At 50.0% G+C, this 10,940-nt stretch overlaps 2 protein-coding genes across 2 annotated transcripts; one reads left to right on the top strand and one right to left on the bottom strand.

The window, feature by feature from the left end:
• The first annotated feature begins 969 nt into the window (after window positions 1-969).
• On the top strand, window positions 970-9,435 carry TRAF3IP3 (TRAF3 interacting protein 3). The gene is made up of 10 exons (XM_010157901.1): window positions 970-1,029; window positions 4,600-4,671; window positions 4,939-5,079; window positions 5,726-5,863; window positions 6,104-6,239; window positions 7,035-7,097; window positions 7,174-7,233; window positions 7,695-7,846; window positions 8,937-9,209; window positions 9,352-9,435. The coding sequence occupies exons 1-10, from the start codon at window positions 970-972 to the stop codon at window positions 9,433-9,435; spliced, it is 1,179 nt and encodes a 392-aa protein (XP_010156203.1).
• Window positions 9,436-10,513: 1,078 nt separating this feature from the next.
• Window positions 10,514-10,936, bottom strand: LOC104502716 (chromosome unknown open reading frame, human C1orf74; the record flags this gene model as incomplete). The annotated part of the gene is made up of 1 exon (XM_010157900.1): window positions 10,514-10,936. A coding segment is annotated over one exon (423 nt), but the record flags the coding sequence as incomplete, so codon positions are not given.
• Between the last annotated feature and the right edge of the window lie 4 nt (window positions 10,937-10,940).

Here is a 10,940-nt window from a genome sequence, read left to right as displayed (position 1 = left end):
CAGAGTAAGCCAGGCCCCCCTCCCTCCCCAGGCTGTCAGTCTGGGTACCTGCAGGGCAGCAGCCTCCGATGCCGGAGCCCAGACACATTTCACCTCGGCACAGGCTTCTGGTGTCCAGATACCCACACTGTGCTGGGGGAGAGGCTGTGTCCAGAGCCGCGGCTGCTGCAGACTCCCAGATCTAACCCCCTTAGTAACACACTTTCTTTTTTATTTTAGCTGTGGAATAGCGGTTTTTAATAAGGTAAGTGAAACAGATAATAACTAGCCCTGAACTCCTAGAATTTCTGACCAGAACATTAGTGCTAAACTTCTGTGGTTTCAAAAACGAAGATGCTGCTACTCTAGGAGAGAAAGGCTCTTCTGCCCCACGGACATCTGCTGTTCCCACTCCGTAACTGCCCTGATTCGGTACGCTACAGGGCAAAGCTGCCCTAACTCCAGTGCTGTGAGGTGCTGCAGAAGGTGTTTTCCCTTCCTTGGAAAACCAACCAAACCAAGCAGCAGGCTCCCTCCCTCCACCCAGACATAGGCTGTTACCTTCAGTTTTATTTCAGAATATTTGGATTTTGTAGCCAGTTCATAAAATGTTTATAAACTGAACCAATCTCATGCTTTTTTCAATGTTTGCCCTTTCCCTTTCAGGAAATGGTGCAGCTGTCCAACTACCTGAAGGTAGGTACCAACCCTTGTACCAACCCATGCGGAAAGTGGGGCTTCAGTCAGTAACCACCACCTTTAAAATGATAATTATTATCTATCTGATAAAGAGGTGTTACATACCCAATTTCAGCGTGGCCAAGAACGCCTACAGATAAACCACACAGACCTGTCTGAAGCCGCCTGGGGGGCAGAAGCCCTGACCCAGAGCGGGGAGCCGGGCTGTCCCCCTGGCTTGGGGGTCCCTGCTGACCGCTCTCCCCTTCCCCGCAGGAGGCCCTGCACCGTGAGCTGCTGCTCAAGCAGAAGATGGTGATTCTGCAGGAGCTTTTCTCCACGCTGCTGCGAGCGTCGGAAAAATCCTGGCAGGTACCAGAGAGCGGCAGGGGGGGGTTCCTGCTTTTTTTTTTCTGCCATGGTGGGACCCAGCTCGTGAGCAGGAGCACCCCACAGGTCTAGCTCCCCTCGTAGGAGCCAAGCTCTGCCCGGCTTCTGTGCTTTACAGGCGTGGAGATGCCACGGGGCCAGCGCGCAGTGCGGTCACCTCACAGACGTGGCACGAGCCTCTCACCTGCGAGTAGCTGCCTTCCCTTCTTTTCTCCTTGTGCCTTTCTTTTTAGGGAGGGTCAAGCACTTTGAAGTTTTTCCCTTCTTATGCCCCAAAAGGCTGTTACAAAATGTGCTTTGCTTTCAGATCAACAGGAAGTGTAAAACCCTCTCCTCCTGTAAGGTTTTGAAGGGTTTTCCATACCTGTCTTTCCCACTTTTTCTTAAATAAAAAGCAAACAGAAGTGTGTAAGTGGGGAAAGAAATGGAAGAAACCCAAACAACCACCTTCCTCCAAGTTCTCTTTCCTAGTAAAAACAAGTTTCAAATACTCTGAAACAATTTTTTTTTTTTTTGGCCAAAATAACGATTTTAGATGTACCAAACTGGTGCCCCAGCCTGCCCCAGTTCCTTCTGGGGATATATTCTGAGCCCCAAGCACAGGGCAGAGGACCCAGTGCCCTGGCACAGGCACACTGCTGCATCCTGGCCCTGCCTCAAACTATTTCCCCACAGGGCAAACAAAATCCTCTGGGCAGCACTGAACCAGGGCCTATTCTTTTTTTTTTTTTGCTATCAGGAGGTAAAATTACGGTGATGCATTTTACACAGCATATGAAATAGTTTATAGAGGATTATTATAACAAATATTAATTTACAGTTCATTGTGCTATTTTAAAAAAAAGTGGTTTGAAAGTTCTGTTGGAGCAGAAAAGTGAGTGATTGGGTGAGATGGTATAAAAAAACCTCATGTTAGATGTTCTGCGGTTAGAAACTTCCTCCTTCACTTGCTGCTTCAAATAATACGAGCAGGAAAAAACACCCTGACACACTCCACAGGAAGTAGCCACGAAACCTCAGGTTAGAAACAGGTGGGTGCCCTTTGCTTCTTGCTATCTCTGCTGCAGGAGAGACCTCGCTGCTGCCTCTCACCCTCAGCCTTCCATCAGACTAAAAATTAACTCGCCGCTGGCACTGGAGCCAACGGGGCAAACACGGCGGATGCTGCCTGCTTGGAGGGGATCCCCTGGGAGGCAGGCGGGGGGCAAGGGGCTTCTCCGGGAAGTGCTGGCAAAGGGAGGGACAGACAGGCTTGACACAGTGATGCTGTGCCATGGAAAGTGGTGGTTGGTTGTCCATTCCCAGGCTCAGGTGAGATGCCAAATGCTTGTTGCAGAAGTTTTTTAGTTCTTCCCAGTGTTTTGGGTTTTGAAGAGATGCTACGGCCGTATTGTTCGTGTCTATGCAGTAACTCCTGAAACAGCCACAGAGTCATCTTTGAGATGCTGGTCGTGTTTGTGGGTGCTGCTGGTTTGATGGAGCAAGCAAATTGCTCATCAGGAGGATGGGGGTGTTGTTAAACCGAAGGGATAAAGCCTGTGGTTCCTTCCCTCTCCCACAGTTTTACTTTTAGGTTGAAGAGACCTTCCTACCACCGGTCTGCACCTTAAATCCCCCATCTGTTGTAAAACTTGCTTTGTTGATTCAAAAATGCTGCCAGATGAAGCAAGCTAGGTACATCTCAGTTTTAATTAAGAGTAATTAGTTCTGAGATGTTCTCTTCAAAAAGAAAATTACTACCTGAATACGATTTTCTCTCCCTCGTAACCTCTGAAGTTGAGCTTGACTTTTGCAAGTATCTTACAGCCCTGGAGAGTTTAAGCTCTCTGCCATTTCCAGTACATTTTTACTGCTACAGACCCATTTTTCTAGCCAAACATTGTGTTTGGGCAAATTGGAAGCCTTCAAGAAACAGCATTTACCATTGTTGCTTTACACCAGCTATTTAAAATTACAAAGGGAAGGAGCATCTGAGAATTCACCAATCATAGGACAACAAGACACTGCAGCGCTCAGCCAAAATCAGTTTAAGTCAGAGCGACGGTGGTAGAGAAACACCAAAGTGTTTGAGAAAGGTTTTGGAGCTCCCCATCCTGGTAACCTCAAACTCTGAGGGCTGCACAGGATTCAAATTCGGTATTTGCAAGAGCAGGCGTATTTTGGGCACGTTAGCCCTAACCCTATATACCCCGATAGGAGGTTTTTGTTGGTTTGTTTAGTTGTGGGTGGGGGTTTTGGTTCGTTGGTTTTGGGGAGGTGGTTGGTTCTGTTTAAAGCAGCCCCTAGATAATCTTCAACACAAGGGCACGACCAAGACTTGCTCACTTAACTTTTCTGGTCAGAAACATGATTTTTTACACCCTCCCATGTAGGTGCACATCACCCTCACTGCCACGCTGTTCTGGTAGCTGTCTGCTGGGGCTGTTATTCCATTTAGGGATTTTTTTTTTTTTTACTCATTAGCCTTTTGCAAATTTATAAGCTGCGACTCCACAAAAAGCAGCTTGCCAGCACATTTCTGCTCTCAAGCGTAGGAAGGGCCTGGTGCTCTGTTGCCTTGTACTTTGCACGGTCATTTACATCCGTGCACAGCGGCTGTACCACCGCCCTCCAACATGAACCTTGGCAGACAGTAGAACAAGATAAAGTGCAGAGGAAAAAACTAGGCATAACGTTTCACATATGAAAATGCTTTTTGAAATTCTAACTACTTTCTTAAGAGGATAGAGCCTTTTTACTTTGTACCAACAACTGGACTGGGAAGACTTAGTCTTTGGGACTGTGAACTTACTTCTGTTCAAATTTAAACAGTGCTAAGACACCAGCAAATCTAGTTTTGCTTGGGTCTAACAGCTATTCCTGTAACATCAAGGAGCTGATTTTCAGAAGCTTGACTTCAAACAGCAGTAAGCAGAGAAGATACTGATGTTTTCAGTATCAGTAGTGGAAAAACAGCCTACGTGAACTGTTTGCTGGAAATTTTAGCTCAATTTGCATGCAGTCTGGTTTCACAAAACCTAAGCAGCCTGACTAACACCAAGAGGAGACTGTAATAAGGAAAATGAATCATCACTGTTGCCCTCTATCCCCCTGCCCAACTGCTAGATGTTGCAACCCAGACCCAACCTATTTCCTAAGGGAACCAGCAAGACCAGACCTTAGCCCCAGCCAGAGGTTTAGGCAAGGAGGAACCATCAGCCAGGGAACAGGGACAGGCAGCGGCGATGCTTCTGCCAGACCCACCCAGACTAACCTGAAATCCCCTTGCTCTTAACCTCTCATCTCACTGCAAGTACCTGCACCCCATAACCAGTGGGACTGCCTCAGCAGAGTTTTCCAATGCACAGAAGTTTTACTTCCCCCCGATCCCATATGTCGGAGATTGGGAAGGCTTATTTGAGCTCTAAGCACTGAAAAGACTTTGGCCAAGTTTAGCCACAATATTGTAGAAAGAAGGGAGAAAGTGAATCAGAATTCAAGCTAACAAACCGTTGGAGGCATACTGTGTAGCCTGTGATCCCACACATCAGTGCAATTGGTTTTTCTCCCCAGGGTCAGCTGAATGAAGATAAACTGAAGTGTAAACTACAGGCTCTTGAAAATCAGCTGCAGGCCTGCACACAGGTAACATCAGATTGCTGAGACACAAACATCGGTGAAGAAAGGCATGAAAACAAAATACCGAACCTTGTAATTAGGTCGGGCCTCGGATTCTAGAGCAATCTGATTAGATGTGGATCTGAAAACGATTTTTCCTCTTTGCTGAAGCAACATTTCACAGCAAATTAGCAATAGCGTTTGCACACTCTGGATTTGCGCATATTCAGGCTTGGCAAGATGAGGAATATGTCAGATAAAACCCTTCAAGCACTTTAAATTCTTCCTTTAAAGAGTTACTCAAAGGAGTGTGTGAAGAAGATCCTGATAGAGATGGAGGACCAGAAGCAGACCTACGAGCAAAAGGCAAAAGAGGCTCTTCAGAAGATGCTGGAGGATAAACTTCAAACAGAGCAGCAGCTGCAAAACTCCCAGGTAAGCAACATATTTTACACCTGGCTTGGCTTTAATCTAGTCCTACTAGGGCAAAGAGCCTCCAGTTTCAGGGAAGGACCATGATAAGTTTACCATAAGTAACAAATACGCAAAAACGAGCCCCATTTTTTAGCTACGGAGCAAAAGTCCAAAGCAGCTTAACAGCAACCTGTGCTCATTTTGTGAGGCACACATCAGGTTGTTAAAACCAGCACGCAGTTGTGGAAACAGTGCTGTTCGGCAGTTTGAAGCATAATCCCTTCTCCCCATTCCCTGCTCCGCAAGCACAAACAAGCCACGCACACTGACATCCAGGCACAAGGTCTCCAGAGATGCTTTTTCATATGCAAAAAGATTTTCCCCAAGAGATATCCTGCAGGTCCAAACAAATTGCTAACTGGTATTTTCAGAACAATAAATGAGTTGTATCCCAAAGATTTCTAAATCCTGCTGGCAGCAGAGGAACTCGGGTTCCCCTGCCCATCAGAAGGCACCAGCCCCACGCAGGTCACTGTAACCCTGTGCAGGAGAAGGCAGCGCTGCTCCAGCCCCACGCACTGACCCACGGGTGGGAACAAATGCTGATGCTGTTCGGGGCAGCTTGGCGTGGTCCCACCAGGCCGTGGATCCTTACTCTCCTCCACAGAGAAGCCTGGAAGCAACGAGGGAGGACTTGACCTTCTGGAAAGAGCACTACACCACGCTCAAAGCTGAATTGACCAAGATAACCTCGGCGTACACCAAGCTCGAGAACGGCTTCCACATTTTGCAAAGTGAACTGCAGGTACGTTAGCTCCCCACAGGAAAAGCATCCAACCCACGGGAGTTCACGTTTTCCAATTTGCAAGCAGGGAAACCCCCAGGTTGGGTCACTACGTAATAAATCCCGTTCGATGAGGCACAGCAGTTAGACATACAACCTAGTTTCTCAGCTCGAGGCTGCCTTTCGTTGCCAGAAAGCTGGCCGACGCCGCGTGCCCGTGGTGCGGTGCCAGGCTGACGCCGGGGCTCTTCTCGCCCCCAGCGAGCAGACGCGCAGAAGGAGCAGCTGCAGGAAGCCCTGCGCAGCCTGCGGAGCGAGCACGCCGCGCTCCACCAGCGAGCCAGCGCCCTGCGGGACGACAACGACCTGAAGGCAGAGCACATCAGCACCATCGAAGGTATGGTGGGCAGGGGAACACTGGGGGAGTCTCTCTGCCCACTGAATGAGGATATAAGCAAAATACTCTTAAAATCCTGGTGCCTAGAGCCAAGCACTCACACGTGCCAAAGGCTCGCTCTCTCCAAATGATGGGGGTTGGAACTGGATGATCTTTAAGGTCCCTTCCAACCCAAACCATTCTGTGAAATGTGCCGCACACCTCAGCTTGCCAAGAAAGTGTCTGGTTTCCAAAGGGCCCCTAACTAGAGAAGTCCTGCACTTCCACTTGACAGGAGTCAAGTGACTTTTCTAGAAGAAAGGATGAAATGGGAGACCTAGAAAAAAAAAAATCAAAGCTGATGAGGACATCTGTATCCTTGTCACAGCAAGGCAAGCCCGCTCAGGTGGCAAGGCAGCACCCGTTACTGTCTGAGGTGCTGCTGCGTGGTGATGGATATCACCAGCAAATAAATACACGCTAAGAGCATCTTAAAGTTCTGATTCAGATAGAGGCAAGGAAATCCGCACCTACCTCACATGGCTATTTTAAAATGCAATTAAGAAAGAGTAGATGGGTGACCGTTATATTTTCATAATGGGTCTCACACGAACAGCTTTAAAATAAGCCATAGAATGTGGAAAAAGCTACCAAAACTGAAAGGGCAATTAACAGCTAAAAATCACATCCCTTTAGAGAAAGGAGTTCAGCGTAGCCAACAATATCCACTCTACTTTACACAGGGAAAGTTGCCATCCTTGCCTAAAGATGCAGAGACTTACATCAACCTTCATTTTCTTCTCATCGCTATTTCAGATAAACTGCAAAAAGAACAAAATCAGAAGGTAACACTGGAGGCAACAATCAGCCACCTGCACGGTAAGTGACACGAAGCACAGAGTAAGAGATCGGCATTAGCGCTGTGGACGGTGACAGTGGCTTTTCATGTTCGCAGACGTGATACAGAACCAGATCAAGGAACGGGAGTCCCAGGAGGTGACGGTGCAAAGGAAAGGTCAGCAAATTTTGTAACTCCCACCTAGCTGTCCTCCCCCTGGATGCAGGAACATTAGACCTGGCTCTAGAAGTCTACATTGGTTTAGAATAAAGGATTATTTTAAAGCTGCACAAAGCGAGTTATTATATTTTGCTAGTTACCATTAAGCGTAAGTGTATTTATGATGGCAAACACTTAAAAAAAATAAATGGATTTCATTGCAAATTCTACTTTAGTGGCTATGCCATTTTTTCTCAACCAAAACATCCTTCCCTTTCTGCCAACTAATTAGAAATATTCCTCTGAAGATGATTAACTTGTAGCTACAGCAGAGGCAGGCCCACAATAACTAACTCAGCTCCCGCATCCTCTGCTATGCGCATAGCACACAAATATTATCTTTAAACTGTGCTGAGTAAACAAGATCTAAAGCAAACCAAACGCCTGGACCTGTTTCTCATCAAGAGCCTGTTTTCTAGACCAGGTTTTCACCACGCAGACCCCACCTCTCACTCCTGCCAAGGAAAACCAAAACGCTCTGTTTGAGCGCCCTGAGGAGGAGGAGGGAGAAGAAAGTCTGAAGGATGAGATGCAGAAAAGGACATCCCAACTTGCAGCAAAGGAGAATGAGGTGAGGAAGTCACTGAATGACGGCTGGTGTAAGTGCTGCAGCAGCACAGCACAAAGCTCCTGGAAGCAACCTGTTTAGCATCTTCTGCAAGGATTCTCCCTGCTGAATTTTTGTCCCGATGCCAGGCTCAGCCAAACCCCAGTTACAGTGTTCATGCGCCTGGCTCCCAGGGCGGTAGCAGCAGAGCCCTCTCCATACGATCCCCTTTCTGCTCTCACAGACAGGGGAGCCTCAACAGTCCCTCAGGAAAAAGCCAAAGCCATACAGCTGAAACCCTGAGCACAAAGGAAAGGAGAAGAAAATAATTGCAGGTAACAGGAAAGGTCCAGCTAACAAAAGCAATGCCCTTACAACAGGGCTGCAAAAAACAATTTAGAGCTTCCTGACCTCTTACACACCCATCTGAGTGACTGATGCAGACACAAGACTGGTGACACAACCCGTACCCTCTGCCAACCGTCAGCTCTACAGCAGCACTTAGCAAGGATTCATAAAAAAGAATTTATCACTTACGGTGGCAGAGCTTAGGACCACACAGGAGAAGAGCTCGTCCTTCTGACCCACACGCATGAGAGCCCCACCACATCAGGCACACCCTAGTATCACCTGGGAAAGGGCTTTGTAAAGCACAATCACAGCAAGAGGGAACAGCTGGGGGGACCCTGCCACCCCCCACAGCAGCTCTCATGGCCTCTCGGCATGGGCAGCCTCCTCCCACAGCCACCGCTGGCCGGGGGGGGCAGCAGGTCCCATGCTCAGCAAACAGGCGCTCCCTGGGTTTTGGGGTTGCACAGCACAACCAAGGTGCTTGTCCTGTGTGTCCCACGTTTGGGGGGTTTAAAGGCCACTGTAACTGTTCCCGCAGTCAGTGGGAATTTCAGACTGAGAGGAAAAGCCTGCCACGAGTTTGCACTCCACGTCTTCTGACCTGCACACATCCATGGTCATAAAACATAACTATTGATTTTTTTTTCCCATGCGATGTGAAAGACGGCAGCGAAGCCAAGCAGGTCACGGGATGGGAACAGGCCAGGCACTGCCTGTATCGCCACGTTCCCCGTAACACCGCCATCTGCTCTGTCCCCTGCAGGTACATACGGACGTACAGGCAGCAGCTATGAACCCCCCCGGTCCCTGCAGTGCCTGCGCACGGGCGACACGCTGCAGCCGCTGCGGGAGCCCCGTCCGTCTCGGTGCGTACGCGAGCGAGGGGATCCCTCCCGCTAACGGCCCCTCGCTCTGCTTGCAGTGCAGGGAGCTGCGCTCAGAGCTGGAGGCCCTGAGCGACGAGTACCGCTCCTGCCTGACCAGGCTGCGCCAGTGCCGGGACGAGCTCAACCGCTTCCAGAGCAAGCAGGCAAAGGTGGGAGGCCTTCCTCACCCCAGCTGGGTCTGGGAAACATCCCCCTTTATTTGTGCGCTGTGGAAAGATGACTGACACGTTTGCTAGTGATAAGTTTCTTCTCCCACACCGATTTCCCAGTAACGATTGCTTCTCCTTGCAGAGACGGCGCAGTCACTGGATCCCTCTCCTGGTGGCAGTGCTAGCAGTGGCCATAGCCACCTTCCTTGCCGGTTGCAGACCATGAAGGACCTTCTCCGCGACTGACTTTCACTGCGAGAACTGACTTCTGCTTCACCGACAGCAACATGCCCTGACCGCAGCGCACCTTCTGCTGTTCCGTAGTTGCCCATTTGGGTCATTCCCTGAGCTGGTCTCACTCCAGACAAACTCCCGTGGCTCCAATGAATGCTGGGAGATCACCCTTCCCTTGGCTGCTTTGGTTACCCTGCTCCAGTTGAAGGTTGCTGCCCGGTCCCCGGGGCACTGAGGGACACAGCCACTCCAACCACCACTGCTGAGGCTCACGCAGGGCGGGAGGGACAGGGCATCCCATGTCCTTGGGATCCAGCCTCCCTGGTTTTCATGCCCAGCGGCTGAGAGGACGACAAAATTCCTTTATTTATTGGCTCCCTAGAAGGGAGGTGTTTGACCTTGGACCATCTCTATGGATACCTGACAGTAACCCAGCTCAGGGAGGCTTTTTAGCACAGTCCCCTCATACTCCCCCCTGTGCACTGCCTGTCCTGAGCCATTTTCCCACCTCCTGCCCACCGGGCCCAGTTTGGCCCACTGGTCTTTGAGCCTGCCTCACGACCAAGCGTCCCCGCAGCCACATCCACCCCCCCTTCATTGCCAGCACATTAATTAAGAGACAGGGGTTTTAAGCCCCTTTTGGGGGCTTTTATCATAGCACTCGCTCTTTATTCAAGCCTCAGCTACGAGGCCGTGTGTGACACCACCCTGCACAAGTAGTAAATATGATAGAGCCTACAATAAACTTCACAAATTCAAAATACTGTGGTGCTCAAATCTTTTAATCCTCAGCTGTTCACAGCAAATAAACATCCCCTGATTTTACACGGCACACTGCAGTCTGGATGGAGGCTGCAAGGCAGCTGTGAGCACGTACATCCGCACACCGGTCCTCTGGGAACTGGCCGTATTTGATTTGCAACGGGCCTACAAGGTCTGGGCCCCGAGATCGTCACAGTTCAGCCCGTGGTGCTCAGGGGCCTCAGTGGCTGCATGCACAGGAACCGGATCTCTTGCCTCAGTCACTGATGCAAGTGAGAAATAGGCCAAAAAGTCTGAGTTTGTTTGTTTTACAAGGCAACTGCTGGAAGCGACACCACCTCGCTTGAAATGCGGAGATCTACAAAGTCACTCTGTGCACCGAAGGCCTCCTTCAGGTCACCACACCAGGCATCCAGCACCTCCTTCAGCTCTGCGCAGAGGCTCTCTGGGATGCTGAAGGAGTAGATCTGGACCCGGAGGCCATCCCTTATCCTGGGGCAGGAGGCCTGGACCGTGAACACCCTCAGCGGCATCAGCGCCAGGCAGTTCTCGGCACCCTCCTCCATGGAGAAGGTGTACGCCGCCGGGTAGCCCAGCAGCACCCCGACGATGGTGCAGAGGTTCCAGCCCGTGGGGACAACCACGCTGGAAGACACCGGGCCGGTGGCCGTCGCCTCGGTGGCCCCTAGGTGGGCAAGGAGATCGGCGAGGTGGCCCCTGATGGCCTCAGCCGCC

The sequence above is a fragment of the Eurypyga helias genome, unplaced genomic scaffold (assembly GCF_000690775.1).
Source record: "Eurypyga helias isolate BGI_N326 unplaced genomic scaffold, ASM69077v1 scaffold10558, whole genome shotgun sequence".
In the NCBI taxonomy this organism is placed as follows: domain Eukaryota; kingdom Metazoa; phylum Chordata; class Aves; order Eurypygiformes; family Eurypygidae; genus Eurypyga; species Eurypyga helias.
The sequence above is the reverse complement of the archived record's forward strand: the minus strand, read 5'-3'. Positions and strand labels throughout refer to the sequence as shown.